The following is a 21,714-nucleotide window of genomic DNA, read 5'->3' as shown; positions in this document are numbered from 1 at the left end:
CCAAACCACAGATCCAAGAAGCTCAGGGAACATCAAACACAGGATAAATAAATAAAAAAGTAAAAATACACTTGGGCATACGATATTTAAACTGTATAAAATCAATGACAAAGAGAAAATCTTGAAAAGAAGCTATGGACAAGACGTGGGTGTGGAGAAACACCTTACCTATAGAGGAGCAAAAATAAGAATTAGATCAGATTTCTTTCCAGAAACCATTCAAGCAAAAAGAGTGGATTGTTAAAAAAAAAATTCCACCAATCTAAATTCTACATCCAGTGATTAGCTTTCAAAAGTGGAGAAACAAAGACTTTTGCAAACAAACATTGAGGGAATTTGTTAGCAGTAGACCTGCCTTGAAAGAAATGTTAAAAGAAGTTCTTCAGAGAGAAGAAAATGATATAGATCAGAAACTTGGATCTCCAAAAGCATAATTCTTCTTTGAATTTTTGGAGAAGGAATAAATGAAGGTAAAATAAAATATTTTATTTTTCTTATTCTTAATTGATCTAATAGATAATAATTTGTTCAAAATTATAACAACAGTGTATTCAGTGATCATAGGTTATAAGTAAGTGAAATTAATGACAACAATATAATAAGGGACGGGATAAAGAGATTGTGAATACTCTTAGAAAGTACTTGCACTAGGTGTGAAGTAGTATAGTCTTATTTGAGAGCGGACTTGGATTAGTTGTAAATTTACATTGCAAAGTCTAGGGTAACCACTGAAACCACTGATATGCTAAAAGAGGAAACAAAATGGCATACCATAAAATGTTCAATTAAAACTAGAGAGATGGAAAAACAAAGGAAGTCAAAAAGTGAAACAAAGAACAAGAGCAATGAATGGAAAACAATACTAAATGTGGTAGATATTAATCCAACTACATAAATAATAATTTTAAATGTCAATGATATAACTACACCAATTAAAGGACTGAGACTGTCAGAGAGGGTAAATAAGATTCAACTATATGTTATCTACAAGAAACTCACTTTAAATATAAAGATAAAGATAGAATAAAAAGTAAAGGGATAGACAAAGATATACCATGCTAACAGTAATCGAAAGAAAGCTGGAGTAACTACATTACTTCCAGGCAAAGCAGATTTCAGAGCAAGGAAAATTATCACAGATAAAGCGAAGCACTGCATAACAATAAAGGGTCAGTTCTCCAAGAAGGCATAGCAATCCTTGATCTGTATGCACCTAACAACAGAGCATCAACATATGTGAGATAAAAACTGATAGAACTGCAAAGAATAGATGAATCCAGTATTATAGTTGGAGACTTCAACACCCCTCTATCAGTAATGGACAGATTCAGCAGGCAGAAAATCAGTAAGGATTTAGTTGAACTGAACAGCATCATCAATCAACTGGATGTAATAGACATTTATAGAATATTTCATCCCACAATAGCAGAATACACATTCTTCTCAAGCTTACACAGAACATTCACCAAGACAGGGCACATTTCTGGGCATAAAACACACCTTAACAAATCTAAAAGAACAGAAATCATACACAGTATGCTCTCAGGACACAACTGAATTAAACTAAAAATCAATAACAGAATGATGGCTGGAGAATCCCCAAATACTTGGAAATCAAACAGCACACTTCTAAATAAAGCATGGGCCAAAGACAAAATCTCAAGAGTAATAAACAATATTTTGAATTAAATCAAAATGAAAATACAACTTATTAAAATTTGTGGGATGCAGTGAAATCAATGTTTACAGGGAAAATTATAGAATTGAATTCACATATTAGAAAAATAGAAATATCTAAAATCAATAACCTAAGCCTCTACCTTAGGAAACTAGAAAAAGAAAAGCATATTAAAGCCAAAGTAAGCATAACAAAAATAATAAAAATTAGAGTTGAAATCAACAAAATCGGAAACAGAAAATCAATAGAGAAAATAACTGAAACCAAAAGCTGTTTCTTTAAAAAGTTTGATAAAATTGATAAACCTTTAGACAGATTAACTAAGAAAAAAAATGAGAAGACACAAAGTACTAATATCAGTAACGAAAGGGATTATCAATAATGATCCCATACACATTAAAAGCATAATAAAGTAATATTAAGAACACATCTACGCCCATATATTTGTTAACTTAGATAAAAGTACCAATTCCTTAAAAGACACAATCAGCTAAAACTGACACAAGGAGAAACATATAATCTGAATAGGTATATATCTGTTAAAGAAATTGAATCAACAATTAATAACTTGTGAAAAGAGAAAGCACCAGGCCCAAATGGGTCTACTGTTGAATTCTACCAAACATTCAAGGAAAATAATATGCCAATTTTCTACAATCTATTTCAGAAAATCAAAGGAGAGGAAATACTTCCCAATTCATTCTGTGAGGCCAGTATTACCCTGATACCAAAACCAGACAAAGACATTACAAGAAAGGAAAGCTAAGACCAACAGCTCTCATGAACATGTATGCAAAAATTCTCAAGAAAATATTAGTAAATAATATCCAGCAACATATAAAAAGAATAATACACCATAATCAAGTGTAATTTATTCCAGGTATGCAAAGCTGGTTCAACATTCAAAAATCAATTAATGCAATCTATTGTATCAACAGACTAAGAAGAAAAATCAAATAATCATGTCTAAACATGCAGGAAAAGCACGTGACAAAAACCAGCACCTATACACAATAAAAATTCTCAGCAATTAGGAACAGAGTGGGACTTCTTCAACTTGATAATGAACATCCACAAAAAAACTACAGTTAATGTCATACTTAATGGTAAGAAACCAGATGTTTTCCTGCTAAGATCAGGAAAAAGGCAAGGATGTCCCTTGTCACCACTCCTATTTGATATCATACTGGAAGTTCTAGATAATTCAATGAGACAAGAAAAGGAAATAAAAGGTGTACAGATTGGAAAGGAAGAAATAAAACTGTCTTTGTTTGTAAATGATATGCTTGTTCTACATAGATAATCCCAAAGAATTAACAGCAAGAACAAGAACAGTAAAAACCTTCTGGAACTAACAAGCAATTATAACAAGGTTGCAGGATAAAAGGTTAATATACAAACGTTGGCTGCTTTCTGGTATACCAGCAATGAAAAAATGGAATTTGAAATTAAACAATACATTTATATTAGCATCAAAAATATATGAAATACGTGTCAATTGAACAAAATATGCACAAGATCTATGTGAGAAAAAGTATAAAATTCTGCTGAAAGAAATCTAAGAAGATTTACATAAATGGACAGATATCCCGTGTTCAAAGATAGGAAGACTCAATATTATCAAGACTTTAGTTCTTCCCAAATGATCGATACATTACGAGCAATCCCAAAAACAATCCTGGAAAATTGTTTTGTAGATATCAACAAACTGATTCTAAAGTTTATATGGAAAGACAAACAACCCAGAACAGACAACACAACATTAAAAAAGAACAAATTCAGACGACTAACACTAGCCAACTTCAAGACTTAATATAAAGGTTCAGTATTTAAGACTGTGTAATTGGCAAAGCATAGATAAACAGATAATGGAATCAAGATAGAGAGCCCAGAAATAGATCCACACAAATAGAGTCAACTGATCTTTGACAAAGGAGCAGAGGTAACTCAACGGAGAAAGGATAGTCTTTTTCACAAATGCTGCTAGAATAACTGGGCAGGCACATTTAAAAAAATGAATCCAAGCACAGACTTTATATCTTCCCTAAAAACTAACTCCAAATGAATCACAGACCTAAATGTAGAATGCAAAACGGTAAAACTCCTGGAAGATAACATAGGAGAAAAATCTTGTTCACCTTGGATTTGCTGATTTTTTTTTTAAGATGTAACACCAAAGAATGATCCATGAAAGAAATATTGATAAATTAGACTTCATTAACTTAAAAAACTTCTTCTCTGTGAAAGACACTGTTAAGGGAATGGAAATATAGGGCACAGACTAGAAGAAAAGATTTTCAAAACACACACCTGATAAAGGACTGGTATTCAAAATATACAAAGAACTCTTAAAACTCAACAACAAGGAAAAAAATGACAACAAATAGGCAAAAGATCTGAAGAGATACTTCACCAAGGAAGATACACAGATGGCAAATAAGTATATCAAAAGATGCTGAACATCATATGCCATTAAGGAACTGCAAATTAAAACAAGATACCACTACACACCTAATAAAATGTCTAAAATCCACAACACTGATGACACCAAATGCTGGTCAGGAAGTGAAGCAATAGGAACTCTTATTCATTGCTGGTGGGAATGAAAAATGATGCAGCCACTTTGGAAGACAGTCTGGCAATTTCATATAAAACTAAGCATACTCTTACCATAATATCCAGGAACTGTGCCCATTTGTATTTACCCAAATGAGTTGAAAACATACGTACACATAAAAATCTGCACATGAATGTTTATAGTAGCTTTACTTATAATTGCCAAAACTTGGAAGCAATCAAGATGTCCTTCAGTAGGTGAATGGATAAACGAACTGTGGTACATCCATACAATGGGATACTATTAAGTCATAAAAAGAACTCAGCTATCAAGCCACGCATAGACATGGAGGAATTTTAAATGCATATTGCTAACTGAAATAAGCCAATTAGGAAAGGCTATATACTGTATTGCTCCAACTACATAACATTCTGGAAAAGGCTAAACTATGGAGACAGTAAAAAGATCACTGGTTGCCAGAGGTTTCAGAAGAGGAAGGGTGGGGTCAATAGGTGGAGCACAGAAGACTTTTAGGACAGTGAACCTATTCTGTATGCTATAGTAATGGTGGATACAAGTCATTATACATTTGTCCAAACCCACCCAATGTACAACACAAAGAGTGAATGCTAACGTAAACTATGCACTATAGTAATATATCAATATTGACATCCATTTTAACAAATGTACTAGACTAATGCAAGATGTACGTATGAAATCGTGTATGTGTGAAGGGGGACAGATGAGAAGGTGTATGGGAATTCTGTATTTTCTGCTTAGTTTCTCTGTAAACCTAAAACTGCTCTAAAAAATAAGGTCTGTGAGTTAAAAATTTGCACATGGTAAAAACAAGCAAACTAAAAGTGAAAACATTCCATGTAATATCCAATATGGAATATTAAGGAAACAAAATTTTTACAGAATCTTCCATACACATTCAAACCATAATCACCCAAATCATCAGCTTAATCTTTTGGGCTTCACAGAGGCAGGCCACGAAAGGCAGAAAATCACTCTTCAATGGACTTGCCAGTTGTATATGGCATAAATCAAAATGAAGCATCAAAGATAAAATAGGCTCATTTGTGAAGTCAAATAAAAAAAAAAAACCAGTCATCACATCATCACATTACTTTGTTCTTGAATAGCAGAAGTAGTCTTTTAAGCTTTTCCCAGCCAGCTTAGATCCCAAGAAAACAGTAACTGATGATAATGATTAATTCTAGAGATGAGTGTTTTATTGTTTGGTAATTTAAGTACTATTGAAGGTATCTTAATTTAGAAGAAACTTTGTAACATACCAGCACTTCCATTTAAGATCTTCTGGGGGAAAATTAAACAAATACTACTTTCAACATATTTCTATGAGCTTACATTATGAGGTTTTATACAATTTAAAGTAAACAATTAAAAGTAAAACAATTACAAATCGTTTATTTTTTTTTAGGAAGATTAGCCCTGAGCCAACATCCACCGCCAAGCCTCCTCTTTTTGCTGAGGAAGATTGGCCCTGACCTAACATTCATGCCCATCTTCCTCTATTTTATATGCAGGACGCTGCCTCAGCATGGCTTGATAAGCAGTAAGCAGGTCTGTGCCCAGGATCTGAACCGGCAAACCCTGGGCTGCCAAAGCAGAGCATACAAACTTAACCACTTTGCCACTGGGCTGGCCCCCAGTTACAAATAAGTTTTAAGCCTAAACTATTGCTTTCAAAAGTTTTAGTCTATTGTCTCTATAGGGTTGTAATCCTAATTATTGCTTTGCAAGTTAATATTTTTATCAAATCAATGCCAAAGAAAGCATTCTTAGATTAACTTATTCGTATTATTACTGCTGTAAAAAACCTACAACTCAGATGTAAAAGAATCCTGTTAATCATGAAAACAAAAGTAAACAAAAATAACTTTAAAAAACATGCATTATGAAAATGCTAAATACTTACATAATTTACATCTCAAATTTGAGAGGGAACTGCTTTTTTTATCATTATAATAAAAGGCTCAGTCTTTTATTACTATATTATCAAAAGACCTATTTTTTTCAACTGGTTGATGTCTTGATAAAATCTGGAAATATATGACTTACCTACATAGTTGTACTGCTAATTATGCTAGAATTCAGAGCATTGCCTGGTGTAGACATTGAAATTTTTACAACTGAAATTGAAAACTTCTCAAATGAAACTTCTAAAACCCCAAATCCCAAACCGGAGGACAATTTTCCCTTTGCAGAAAATCATAAAGAAACGTTATATAATTGTCCTGTAAAATATTTGGGTGAATCAAAGATATAAACGCTGAAGGCCACCTACCTTAACATCGCATTTTTCCCATCACTTCTTGTGCACCAAACCTGCCGGGTTTGATAACCTATCTCTATGTCCCAGGGCTTGGAATGGTGATGTGACTTGTAACTTTGATGTCTAAAGGTGACTCGTTCCTTTGAATCAGAGCTAAAATCCAGAACAGTTCTTCCGCTTAGGTTAAATTCTTTAAGATGAGGCAGTCTACATTTACTCCATGGTCCAACTTTAAGGCTAAAAGTATATTCCTCTTCTCCAAGAGGACAGGAAATGGGAGTGTCACAGGCTCTTGACTCAGTCAGATTGGGACATGGCGAACCTCCGTAGAGAGGGGGAGCAATGGCCGTGCGAGTTCTGTGTTGCAATTGCTTCCCACATCCCTTGCTACACTTGGACCATTCTGAGAACTCAGATACAACACAATCCCGGGGGCAAGGGATGAGGCAAGCTTGTTCTGTGGGGGGCTGGGGGGCAAAGTGTTCACAGATTTCATTTACAACCATGGTTCTGTTCAACTTCTGAATACAGTGCACGGTCCGGTGCTGTAGTCCATGCTGAGCCGTCACACACTCTGCAGTCCGAGGTTTGGTTTGGCCAAGGGCAGAAGGAACAAGCACACAGTGGTGCCAGTCAGAAACCTCCCACTGGAAGAGGTCGCTGTGCCAGTCACAGACTCGGAAGCAGCTTCTTTCCTTCGGAGGCCTGTTGTTCTCATCACAGTTAGACAGGTGACTTGTCCACCCCTCAAAGTGGAAACACCACAGTGCACGACTCTGGACTCCTCCTGGCCCGCAGTCGCCTGTACACCTTCCCCAGGGGCCTACGGGCAGAGAAACAAGGGTTTCAATCATTCAGAGATTCCATGCCACCATCCACACGAAAACAGGGGTCAATTTGCACTCGACTTTGACACTTTCCAACACATGTATGAAATTATGAATTTTGATGGAAAACACAATTTAGTGGTTAAGAATGTAAATTCTACATGAGTTTTCCTCCGTTGAAATCCCCATTCCATCTCTTACAGTAAAGTAAACTTGGATGAAATTACTTCAAATTTCTAGCCCTTAGTTGCCTTTCCTACATAAGGGAGAAAATAATAAAATCACTGACTTGTAGAGTTGTTCTGAGGATCAATGAGATAATGTGGTGCCAAGTAGACAATACACACTTAATAAATGATTGGTATCATTATAATTATTATGTTCCAAAGCCTACATATCTATCTCAATATTAATATTTTCTTGTTAGGCAGAGTTTCATCTAAAAGAAAAGCCCTAAATCCAGGATTTTAATAAAATAGGATTTTTCTTGTTTCCAACCCTTCAGCTCAGAAGGGAAATATGTTTAAAAATATAATCTGCCAAAATACCCTAAATATATTTTCATTTTCTAAATAGTTGCCCTCAGTTTTGGTTTTTGCTTGCAGAATGAATTGCATGAAAAAAAAAAGCAGCAGCAGCACTGACTTGCCTATGGGAATTCTGCCCCTAGGATCCTTGAAATATAACCATTTTCATTTCTTATGGGTATCAACTCCAGGTAAAGCTTCCAAATTAGCTTGTAACATGCCAAATCTTTTAATGAATGAATTAGTTACCGTGGGAAAGAGTCCAAGAAATGGACAGTTGAAAGAGCTGCCCATTGATGCTTCTCACATTTTTTTGCATCTAATCTATAGAAATACCAGCCAGCCTTATCCGGAAGGCTGATCATCTATCTTTTCACAAGGACAGCGAGTAATCACATTTTGTGTCAATGGAAAAAAAAAATCGTTTCCACCCTTTGACTTTACTTATGTAATATGAAACTGAAAAAAGCATATCAGCTTAACCATTTAACCTTTTCCCTTATACAGAATGGTGATGATCATAAAGGCAACTCACGCACTGAGAAGCGTGTTAATTTACACAGGTAAGAGAAAGTACATTCTCTCTCTCTTTCTCCGAATCTGATCAAACCCTCAGAATGCCATTTAATTACTTCGTGGAATATATTTTCACGTGCATCCATTACATTTCTAGAAACAGTAAATATGTCCACAGTCATGTGCATTTAGAAAGAGACACGTGCATCCCCAGAGAAACAGGTATTTGCATTTGGGGCCACAGGCTACAATGAGTACAGGATTGCCCCACTATCCGGAAGTTTGCTTTACACCACTTTGCTTTTACGAAAGACCAACACTTGTACATGTTTTCACTAACCGAAAGAAATCCAAAGAGGATTTTCACTTTTATGAGAAAAAGCAAAAACAGCATTTAGCATTTGTTTTGCAGTGAGCCTATCGTATTTCAAGCCTTCCACATCAGCCACATGGGCCACAGTAGACGATGAACCTCGACCTTCAACATTGAGGCAGGCAGACATAGAAGGTGTGGACCTCAGTGACCTGCCTGAACTGATGGATTCAGACATAGTGAGATGAGACGTTAATAGATGACCTTCTTCCTTGCTCTTCTACATGCAAGTCTCCTGTGCCTCCTCCCGCCCCAATCTCTGATGACTCAGCATACCACCAGCATCACCACCATCACCTCTTAGCCTCCAGTGTGCCTGCTGGCTTCCCGATTCTGCTAAGTGAATCTATAAGGTATATACATTATTTCTACCTTATATAGGCTTGTACTCATACCATTCCTGCTTCTACTGCATGTTAGTGCTATTTTAGGTTTTATGAATTACATGATATGATTTAGTAGGTTATTTTTTGAGTCTGGGAACACTCAAAAATGTTTCCCATATAAATTAATGGTAATTGCTTCTTCACTTTATGCCAATTCATTTTTCAACAGGTTTCATAGGAACACTCTACTTTCAGATAGTGAGGGAAACCTGTACCTTTCACTTCAGCAGGATGACAGTTTTTGGATTTTAACATACACTGTCATCCCAGTTCTTCCTCACAGCCCTGTTCTGTATGTAAAAGTGGAATTCTAGGCAATATCATGTTAGGCTACACTGCCAATTACTTCCGTCACTTTGCGAGCAAGATTAACACAGAAAACACGCTTGGCTCCTTTCAGTGCTCACATACCAGAGATTCCTCTTGCTGTATGGACAGAGGAGTTTCACGGGAGTAAGTCACCTCTTGCTCACCAAAATACCCTTACGTTTACCCACCTGCCCAGGCATGTTGTCCCAGCACTGACTGCTCATGGTACAGAAAATGCACATGGAAAAAAAGCGGTGCTCTCAGCACAAGCTAATTTAATCAATGATGCTCAATTCTGGTGATTTCTTCCTAGATCACCCACAATTTTGTACTTGGTAAACTGAAATGTTTACTGTTACATGAAAGCTCTTTGCAGGCTTCACATGTCCAGATGTTCTGAAGCAGTTTCCGTTTAAGTGTGCCAGCCCTTGTCCATCATGTCAGAATATCCGCGCAAGTTTTTATTATTACAAAAAAAACAAATAACCATGGTTACTCAGTAAAGGAACATTTCAAAAAAATACATGATTGCAGCCAACTTTTAAAATCTAAAATCAGTCTTGAACGATATAAAATAGTTACTGGATAAAATTAAAGAAAGCTTTTTTATAAATCACTGGGTTTTAAAGTAATGGCTGTCAGTTTATCTCTACGTGGTTAGGCATAAAATACACAGTTTTCCACTTAAGATTTTTTTATGTGGATTAAAGAAACTAAGACCAGAAAAGTCAAGCTAGTTCAAACCAATCCTGAAAAAGTTAATATTAAATTTAATTCATCTAGAACATCTTACAAAGTGACCCTTACTCTTACTTTTAAAACATTTGACTAACATATTTTCTTATTATGAAAACGTTGTTTTCTTCTTTTTATGTTTTTCACCTACTTTCAAAATTAAGGTAGCTCTTTTTTGTTATTTAAAGTCACTAATATTTTAAGCCTTATAAATTACTATTCTTTCCTTAGCTTTCACATCCTCCATCTATACAGAACTTTTACCAAATAGTAAGTTTTCCTAGATCAATGGAAGACAAAATATAACTATTAAGAAATAATTACTACCATTTATTGAGGACTAACAACATTGTGCTGGGCTTGGATGGTACCAGGGGACTGTTAAATATTCAGGAATTTTACCAGGTGGTTGTTAAATAATTCACAGTTTAAAATCAGCCATGGTGGGAGTATTTATACAACACTACAAACCAAGGCAAACAAGGCCTTTTTTTTTTCTTTTTTTTAAACCGAGAGCAGGTTTATAGTACACCACTGGTGTTTTGCCAAGTGTCTTCCTTCCTCCCTTCCTGTTTCTCGAATAGTCCCGCGAGGTGGGGCTAGCATGCTCATTTTATCAGTTGGGGAAAAGGAAGCTCAGAGAAGTTACAAAGCACACCTAAGGTCACAGAGCTACTACATGGTAGACTACAGTGGGACTTCAGATCAGTGTGACTCCAAGCTTGGGCTCTTGCCCTGTGTTTGAAAAGATCCTTTTCCAGGGTATGCATTAGTATGTGTGACCCACCGCAAGACAGATCTGTTTCCTAGCTTAGCTATGATCTTGCCTCTTTGTTGGTTAATATTCCTTTGTATATGAGTAGACCAAGTAATCAAGGCGGTATGTGAGCAATAATTTCCCCCTCCAGACCCTGGAAGTTTAGGACAGCAGCTCTTGCACAGCTAGACACATTCATGTTTATAAACAGTCAGTACTTTGAGGAAGGCCCAGTCAAGGGGGAATAGTTTCTCTTCATGTTAAAGCAAACTTTGCAGACAACTGAAAAACATGTAAATAAGAAGCAAATGCAAAAATGAACTGTGTACACTTGGAATAAATGGAAAACAAATTGCGAACAAGATGTATGAGAGGGAGACAGGACCTCTCCGCAATTGACCTGTAATAATTTGCATTTCCCAGGCACGGAGAGAAAATGTGTTCCATGATTTATTTAGTTGTTTGACTATGAACTTTAAACACACACACTTGTGAAAATCACACAGCCTGAGGGATTTTGCCGTTTCAAAAAATACGCCTATGGAAGTAAAATGTGACCTGCGGTTTGAGAAATCTTACATCCGTTGTCCAAACTCAGAAACAGAAGACAATATTAAAAATTTGAGCAGTTGTATAAAGAAAAAAGACTATAACCTTTAAATTTACCATATAAATAAAACAGATGATTGTATTCAGAATATATATCTGAGATAAATAGTCTAAAGAAACATATAAGAAGCCCATGTTTTTCAACACTAATCATTTTATATTTCTTAGTTGAAAACAGGCAACAAGTAACAAAAATAAGACAAACTTTAGAACAACTAAGGAATTAAAAGTTTAATTACTGATGTAACGTGCCTCTAAACTACAACATGCTGTGTTACAATTCTCAGAAAACATTTCAGTGGTTTCATAGGAATAGTAATTCTGTACTTGTTTACCTGGACCAACATTATGTAAAAACATTATCCACTTGCAACTTACTATGCTTTCTGTGAGACAAACTCAGTTACTCTGGAATAAACTGCTAAGTATTTTAAGTCACATCAGCTTTAAGTAAGACGTTAAAATTTCGTTTTAGAAATAAATTATTTGGATGTGGAAGGGTAGCACTGATGAACTCTCAGGTCACATTCAAATTTCAGACTCTGTGATTCCTCTTTTTTTCTGCCCGTGTTTTTTCAGAAAGTGCAAATACAGTACTGCTCTAATGTAATATGCCTCTAGAAGGAGGAAAGTGCTGGCAAGTTTTATTCTCTTAATTAAGTTACCCTTAACTGGATTAGTTTAGATGAACGTATCACCCTATCTAAATAATCACATTCAAGACAACCTGTGGGATGCCTGAATTTTAGGTGTGGTATTTAGTAAGATGACTACAACAAAGAAAAAGGGCAATTCTAGGGGACATAGAGAATAAACTCACTGTCCATAGCTTCTGCACAGTACTTGCCACTGTTTGAGGTAGCAACTCTGATTTAATACCATTCTTGCAATAGGAAGAGATGTTTGTTTTATTATTCATTTTTCCAACCACAGCTTTTATTATCCTGACAGTGCTTTATTTTTAACTTAGGCAAGGTGGTTGAGGAATGACATGAATGACAATGCAGAGCTTTAGTATCTTAAACAAATTATTTGTGGATAATTACTATACCAAAGCACTCATAAACCTCACAATTACAAAGTATGATATCAAACAATATTGGCTTACCCATGAGATGCCTCACCTCCAAGAAATAGCTTGAAATTTATGTAGCAACTTGCACTTCTCAAAAAGCTTTCACATCAACCATAGAATAATTAAAGTAGCACTTCAATTACATTGTGGACAATTATCTAAGAAAATGCACTTTCTAAAATATATCAGAGAACCCAAGGAATGAGGAAAAGTGCCATTTACTAAGATAACAATTATCCATCACCCAGCACTTGGCAGGTAGTGTATTAGACTCAGATTATAACAATGAAAGAGACATTAAATACCTCTCACAAAACCTGTGCACTAAATGTAATGGCAATTTGCTCATGAATAGGACATCTGGCCCCTCCTTCAGGTCTATCTACACTTATTTTATACACAGTATTAACAATCTTAATGCTTTGGCTTCCCAGAGCTAATTTTATCTAAAGCAGCAAACCAGAAGATGGGAGGCAACACAGGAGGCAGGTGCACTGATGGAAGCCCAAGGAGATGATAGTTTCCGGGTTTACATTTCTAAATCTATCCTGATAATTAATAACCTCCACAAGCAGGGGATGCACAAAGCCGCCCAATACTTTCTAAATTCTCAGAGAAAATCTGCTCATTAGATACATCCGTTAGTGAGTCATGCATCGGATATCAACAGAAAAATAACATAGAAAGTGTAAAACCATAGAAAAAATTGTTAAATGAGAAGGAATTCAAACCTAATGCATTTCATTAAAAAACTCCACTGCACTTTTTACAGGAACCAAAAACATCCTCTATTAATATTAAAGCTATTTTCAAAACACATATTTGTGGCCTGAAGGATATGGGTGCTAAAGTATTCCATTAATTCTCTTTAGAAATATTTAACAGCAATAGTTAAGAGCTACCCAATATAACTTCATTTTCATAGGTATAAAGATTTCCTTTTGAAGACAGTTCATGATTCCATGCAAGACCACCACAGATCATTTGGACTGAATGCTTATACTTCAAGAAAGCATAAGCTGTATGGCTAACATCCTGGCTCTTTCTGTATGGTTGTGTTTTTGTTTGACACCGAACAGCATGTTCTAAGTCCATTTCATCTTTGTGGACAGACATCTCTGACTAAAAAGCAAACTGCATCTGTTACTTATCATTTATGATTAAAAATTATTAGTTGCCAGTGGCCAGAACATCCATTAAAAGTAGCTTGACAGCAAAGCAGATTAGAAATATATCTGAAAGACTCATCAGCTAATGCAAACACCACAGAGACAGAAAACCACCTTATAAAAATTGTTTATTAGTGTTTCTTGTTTGAGCTCTACATTCTAAAACTTCTGATGCCTACAAGGAAATCTCAGACCTCACATACTTCACGGCATTCTAACACAAAATGGATCTTCGCAGATCACTAAAACCTAAAGCTGGCTAACCACCTAGAATGTGGGAATGGAAAGATAATCTTACAGCTCAGTTTTTGGAGGAGGAAATGAAGCTGAGACAAATTCAATGACTTGCCCAAGTTCACAAAGTCAAGTGGAGCAGAAAGGGGACTGACATTTCCATTCCAGACACCCAGTCCAGTGGTCTTTCCACTGCATTACACTGGCTTCCATTATAACACTCTAGGACTGCAAGGCAAGAATAAGGACTCTATAAATGGTTGTAATCCAAGGTGTGGGGCAGGGAAGGGACGAAGAACAGAACAGACAAGTGGAAATTACGTTAAAACACAAATAACACAAGCAATGAACCTCCTGTCAATGCTGAGCATTTTTAGTCTCCTGGACTGGCACCTGGAGCAGATAGCTGCTCCCAGAGGCCCTTCACAATTTATTGTGTGAAATGGAATCCTTCCTGCCTTTCTATGCTTGAGAACATGGACTAAGCTACTGATCAAGGACATTTTTGGTCAGCAAGGTTCAGGGCTTTAGCACACAAAGGAAGCCTCAGACACCAATAAGAAATTATGTGTCCCTGGGGGCCAGCCCCGTGGGGCAGTGGTTAAGTTTGCATGTTCTGCTTCTTGGCGGCCCAGGGTTCGCTGGTTCAGATCCCGGGTGTGGACATGGCACCGCTTGGCAAAGAGCCATGTTGTGGTAGGCGTCCTATGTATAAAGTAGAGGAAGATGGGCACAGATGTTAGCTTAGGGCCAGTCTTCCTCAGCAAAAAGAGGATTGGCAGTAGTTAGCTCAGGGCTAATCTTCCTCAAAAAACAACAACAAAAAACATTATGTGTCCCTGGAATAACTATAGGAATAACAATAACGGCTGCCATTTTTTTGAACACCTACTATCTTCCCAATACCATATGTACACGATTGATATTGTTCTGCTTTGCCAGATGAGACCATCGAAGCATGAGGTCAAAGAACTTGCTCAAGGTAAACAGCGCAGGAGCCCTGACACTGAACTCTCCAGTTCGATGGACTCCAAACCTTTTCCACAACAACTGCAGTCTAACTATTTTTAGCTGTTATATCTCTCGAGCAAATGAAGCTTTGCGATGCCCATTAGGTAAAATATATTTCTAAGAGGGTCTGTTCTGAGTGCAGCTGGCGTGAGGGGGGCTCAGGGCCCTGCCACCGCTCTTCCGCTTAAATCCCTTGCCCCTGCCTTGGTCCCAGCTCAATGGCCTGGCTCAGTGATGGCCCCAGAACTCCAAGGGCCCTGAGACCTGTCAAAGGATATTTATGGGGAGTTCTCCTGCCATAAATATGGCTCCACTCAACTCTGACTTTACTTACAATAAATACTTTAGCTAAGCCCTCTAGATTCCCTGGAGAGGCGGAAGAAAATCATTTACTCAGCTGTTTTGTATCAGTTAAATGGAAAAAGCAATGAAGAGCAAGCCAGAAACAGGGTAGAGCTAAATTCCACACCATGTTCTTCTGAAGGACTTTCTCCCATAGCTTATTGACCACCCAGGCAGTGACTATACTTTAGGAGGGCCAGAAAACGGTTTGCTTTCTGTGTAGCAGAAACAGTTTGCTTTTTGTGTAACACAAATGGGTGCTTGGGAGGCTGAAATTTTTAAGCTGTGTCCCTGCCCAAGAAAAAATAGAATGAAGTGCTATTTCTACAGTGAATAATCAATACATGTTGGGCTTGATAAAGGAGGCCTTGTTTATTGCTATCTATTAGAGGCTCACTGGAGAAGCAGCAATGTTGGGACTACGCACAGAGGCTTTAAAAACATATAAAGCAAAAGGATGGAATGGCATCCATTTCATTTACCATTAAGCAACTCAAGAATTAATTTTGCCTGGATAAAAGTTGCACTAGAACATACTTTGAGATAATATTTTCTTTCTTAGTGACTTCAATTTTCTAATAGGTACATGGAGTATATCTGCTTCTCGACACATCTCTCTTTCTAGTAGCAGATATTCACGATGAACAAGTGAGAGGGAACAAAATGTAAACCACATTTTGGTGGACAGAACATCTAGCTCATGTAATTTTTTACAAAGGAATAATTATTGCTGTTTTGAAAGAGCAATTTCAAGACTGTCTGAGACTCTACTCTTGTCATCTGAAAAATAGTTTCCATGTTACTGTATTTGAAAAATATCTGAGAAACAGCAGTACCATGGCATAATCACTATATATTTTTTTCTATCTCGAAACAACTAGAAACACCTGTTTACCCCATATAGTCTAATGAACATCCTGAGGACTCTATTTACCAAGATTATATCCAACCAATCACCCATCAGCTTTGCCTCCTAAACATCAATCTAATCTGTCCATGTTTCTTCATCCCCACTGTCACCACCCTCGTCCAAACCACCACCTTTTCTTGTATGAAAGAGAAAAGCAACCTCCTGTCTGACCTTCCAGAATCTACTGCCCCACCTGACTCCACCCTTGACATCAATTCTTTCTCCATATTGCAGACACATGTCTTTTAATAATCCAAATTTGTGCCACTTTGTGTGCAGCATGTCATCTGTATGTCATTTTCATGGTTAAACTTCATCAGCAACTTCCCATTCCTCTCAGAATAAAGAACACCAAAATTATTAATATGACCTACAAGTGCCTACCTGATCTGGCCCCATCCCACTTCCTTAGTATCCTGCTCATCTCAGCCTCTCACATTCACTCATTACTCTCCAGTCATGTGGGCCATCTTTCAGTTCCTTCAATGCCCCAGGCTCCCTCCCATAGCTGAGTGGCCACATGAACTGTCCCTTAAAACAAATCACATGCTCTACCCCCTAGGGCCCAACTTAATTCCCACTGGATCTTCAAATCTTAAGTCATTTCCTTAGGGAACTCTTTTATATGCTCTGACACTACCTTACTCATCTACAAAGCATTCATCACTTTTGCAATTACAAATCTGACTGTATACTTCATCACTTAAGACTTGTCTATTCCACTTGATTTTAAACTTCATGAAGGCAGAAACATGTCGATTTTGTTCACCACTCTATTCTCAGGAGCAGTGCAGTGCTTGGCACGTGGTAAGCCTCCCATCAATATCGTACATTATTGAAGCTGGAACAAATAGCAGTGTAAGAAGCAGAATCATGTCTTATTATAATTAGGAGTAATTTCCCACTGCAAACTCAGCACATTAATGGGTTGAGGGTTTTGCACAAATGGGTGTAAAGTTAAAAAACAAAAGTTTCCTCTGTGTTTCCTTAGCTTATGCTTAAAGAAAGAAACCTCCAATGTGATGCCCAATAGAATTCTTAAACATTGGTTTTTTACAACTCTATTTGTAATGCCCATTATTCTCTGTTGCAACTCTTTCGGGCCCCTTCTTGCCAGGCTCCCCACAAAGTCCCTGCATTCAGGGATGGGGTGTCCGATATTCTTACAGTTAACATGTTAATGTTAATATTAACAAAGACTCAAGCCTACAGAGATACCTTTGACCTTAGACATATCTCTAATCCAAATGTACTAGTTGATCCAGGAATGTCACTCAACAGGTAAGATGCTATTACCTTTTTTCTCAGGGGATTCAAATAAATGGGAATTGCTTATCAGGTCCTATCATCCCAGCCTACCACTCACAAACCTAAAAAGGGGCTAGAGATGGAATTATCATGGTGGTCACAGGTTCATTACAATAACAGCAACAGCAGTACAGCAGACACTGTACTCAACACTTTACAACAATCATGTCACACAGTCCTCAAAGAAGCCTTGCAAAGTACACTAATTTTAAGAATTACCAGATGGCTTAAATTCCCTGGATATTTTCAGGAAAATTGGCAGAAGGAATGAAGAGAGTAAATGTGGTCTCTTTAGAGTTTGTTGACATGATTACATTCTCAGACACCCAGAAAAACAGCTAAGAAGGGAAGGATCTGGAAGGTGCGCATTAAGGCTGTTAACCTAGACCACTCCTTGGCCTGAGGAGGAAGCACCAGAAGCAGAGGGAAACTCGAGAAACCTACTGGGATGAAGTTTCCCCACTAGAACCTTAAGGATTCTGTGGAAAATGTCTTCACGCTCACACCTTAGCGGGGCTTTGAGTGGTATTATTATTCAGAAGGGTGGAGTTTGGGTCAGAGACATGACTAACTTTGTGCAGAGTTGGGGAATAGGATAAATATGTTTAAGAAGTACATTTTGTTTACAGAAACATAGAGATTTATTAGGAGAGGGGCGATGGGAAGACATGTTTGAAAGTAAACATATCACAACAAGCCTCTGGCTTTTTTTGCCAGAAGTCTAGTCCGTTAAGAAACTGACGTTGGATGTTTCTAAGGGAAGGATTCTCTTCCTCTGGTATGTACCTCCTAGCTCAAAAAATAAGTTCTTCTCTGCACCTTCTCCTATTTAGAGCAAAAGTGATAAGCACAGAGACTTTGGTATTAGTGAGAGAGGCAAAGACCCTGTATCTGCTCTTCAGAGAGAAAAATGGCAGCCTGGGGTTTCCAGGCAGAGCAGGCCAAGACCACCGAGCATCTCCCAGAGCTCCAAGGGCTCAGCACAGTGGGAAAGCCTCACAAAGGACCAAGCACCACATAGAAGTTCTAGAAAGTCAGCCAGCCTACCAGAAATAAGGGCCTTCTAAGTGGTGACCAGTGTGAATTGATGGCTAAGGAATAGCTGGACCCCCCAGGGAAAGAATGTGGGACCCTGGGTGGTATGAAGGACTCAAAATAAATAATCAAACTACATTCAACAAAGAAAATTATATTTCTTGTACACCGAAGTTTTTTAGCTGAGATAGGTATCCACTGCAATAATCATCACCACATATAATAACTAAACGGAATCAAAGAAGTCATAATAAATACATCCTCCACCAGCCCGGGGCTGACAGCCCCACAGGAGATTCAAACCGTTTGCTCAACAGCACAGTAGAAAATCTATCCTCATTACCCTTTTCTAGCTGGGTGAGCATGTAGCAGTGGCCTGCGGCCCGTGTTGACTCTTTTTAGCACCCTGCAACCCCTGCACGATTGGAATTTCCCAGAGTGCTTTGTCGAAATTCAACTTGCAATGAAAGTGAATTGAAGAAATGTCATTGGAGTTATAGGAGCAGTTTACATTTACATAATGAAAACGGTAGTTATTATAAGGTACCATTTATCACTTGATAGACTTAATGTTAGTACACAGTTGATGGGGGGAAAAAAACCTGAATTTTAACAGTTCCTGGGGACAAGGAAGTACTATGCTTCTCCCTGCCTTTCCTGTAGTAACTACCTGATCTGATCCAACTGTAGAGACCATATCATCATTCAGGAATTCCCAGACTGTTTTCAATGGAATGACCATATCCTCTGAGATCAGTAGGCAGGGAGGGGCTCTATTATTAAGAAAATTTGGGGACAATGAGAGTTAAACAAAATTTAAAGTTTTGTTTTTGGAGGATTCCTCACGGTTTTTAATATACATTGGAACCACCAATAATTTATCCCTGGTGTGCAATGGTTCACAAACTTCTTTTCCAATGTCACTCTTTTCCTGGAGGAAAAACAAAAAAGGAAATATTTTGCATGCGTGATGCTTTTCTCTTGTTAGATGAGATAGTTGATTACATTTTTTTAAACTTAATTATTACAGATAACATGAAATGAAAAGATTTTTATAATTCTAATTTTAAGATCCACATCATAAGTTGAGGTTAAAATGCAGCTTCCAATCCCAAGCCAGCACTTACATCCCTCCCAGGATATGAGCACACAGAACTACAAAGCAAAGAAGGTATTAGAAAAGTCTAAGATCTGCCACCTGTTCACAAAGAATGACACGGATGTAAACACACAGTGGAGACCCACAAGTTTGCTGCTGTTAGCTGAGCAGTTTCAAAGACCTAAGACACAAGATCAAAGTGCATGCAATAGTGAGGAGGCTTTATGTTGGAAAGGCACGAACAAGTTCAGAGCAATCATTGAACATGTCACTAATTTACAGCCAACAAAGGGGTCCTGCATATGGCACATGTCCTCTAATTTAAGATTTTCTAAATCTAATTCCAAACATAGCTTGTGCTGCGCTGGGTTTTATTTCAGGATATGACAAGATGTACTTTATTGGTCACACATTAGTGAATTATAACAATGTAATCATTGATTCCAAGTTTAGATCACAGCTTTATTGACTCTGCATGCCATGCCAGGAAAATTACATGAATCTGATATTCCATAATAATACACAATAAGCAGAATTGATTTTTATATATTTATATATTTATATTAACATCATATTATAGATTAAATATATAGTACCTATAATATTATTATATTAACATATTACATATATTTAAGACAATTCTATTTTTTATGCATGATATATTTTATGAATTTTATTATACATATTTATTATATAGTACATATAAATATACATGTAACATGATAGCATATTATATAATCATATTAGATATAATATATATGCATGAGTTTGTATGTTTGTATATATGCACACATACATATATATAAATATATATATGTCTGTATGTTGCCCATCGATTCTGTTAACCTCTTAGCATATTCCATTAGCACATCTCGACACCCACCCCTAATATTCACTGCCTCAACGACAGAAAGTACTGCTTATCTGCATCCCCCATCCCCATACCATCACCAACAACCTCAAGGAGTCTTTTTCTGCTTCCCTTCCTTCTACACAAACAAATGGATAACTATCCTCCTTAGTTAAAATTCTGTGCTTCTGAATACAAACATCAGAGAACTGACATCCAACGCTTAAAAAGCTTTAGTCCTTTCTCCACACAGAGACCACACACAAATTGATGAAACAGAAAGGCATTTCTGAATCATTCACAAAATGATTAATTTATATTCCTTGTCATTTTAGAATGAACTATACTGTGTTATATCCCTGTTCTCCAGAAATCAATACTTAATTCATGGTCTAGATGTGGAAATTTAATGTGGACCATAACATTCTGCTCCCTGGGCACTCACTTACTGTAACACGCTATTAGAACCCTTTATCCCCCTTGTGATTGCAGAGAATTAGTCTGAGCACCTCATAATTCCTATCTTGACGTTACACATTATCAAAAGCCTATATACCACTTTGAAGTAATTGAAGTCCACACTACCTAATCTACATTAAGTTTTACCGAGGGTTTTCTTTTACTCTGTTCAAGACAGATGTAGTCTCAGCATGAGTCCCTCTCCTTTACTTTTTTTCCAGCTGACCATATAAACCATAGGATATGTTGGGAAACTGATTACTGGCTCCCAGAAGAAGATAATACTACCTCTTTGACTGTTCACCCAGGGAAAAGAAGAATCGAAAGTAGCTTTCACAGTCAGTCTGGGAGGGCCGGTGACCCCACAGCTCCTGTCTGCCTTTGCACTGGAACACATTTGTAAGCATTGTCCAGCCTTCATAGCTCTCACTGAAGAGTTCCTTTGGGGGTGAAACACCATTATTCCTCCTTGACCTGCTTCTTTCTTGTGACAATCACAAAAAGCAATGGAGGCAGGGCATCGCTCACAGTGCTGCCAAGCCTTTCACTCTGGGGGCTGCAGATATGAACATTTTGTCAGCAGTCTGGAAGCCTGGCCTGAGGAGAGAGTGGGAAGGAGCACAGGGACAACAGCGGCCAGCTACGG

At 37.3% G+C, this 21,714-nt stretch overlaps 1 protein-coding gene across 3 annotated transcripts in view; it reads right to left on the bottom strand.

Annotated features, from left to right (window-relative positions):
• THSD7B (thrombospondin type 1 domain containing 7B) overlaps positions 1-21,714 on the bottom strand; it is a 795,232-nt gene that overhangs the window by 512,402 nt on the left and 261,116 nt on the right. For all 3 annotated transcript variants that reach the window (XM_070579625.1, XM_070579626.1, XM_070579627.1), the window contains exon 3: positions 6,550-7,360. In XM_070579625.1, the coding sequence (XP_070435726.1) occupies positions 6,550-7,360 (811 nt within the window). The remainder of the gene's footprint in view (positions 1-6,549; positions 7,361-21,714) is intronic.

Source organism: Equus przewalskii, chromosome 17 (genome assembly GCF_037783145.1).
Source record: "Equus przewalskii isolate Varuska chromosome 17, EquPr2, whole genome shotgun sequence".
Classification (NCBI taxonomy): Eukaryota; Metazoa; Chordata; class Mammalia; order Perissodactyla; family Equidae; genus Equus; species Equus przewalskii.
Note: the sequence above shows the minus strand (reverse complement) of the source record. Positions and strands in the feature narration are given on the sequence as shown.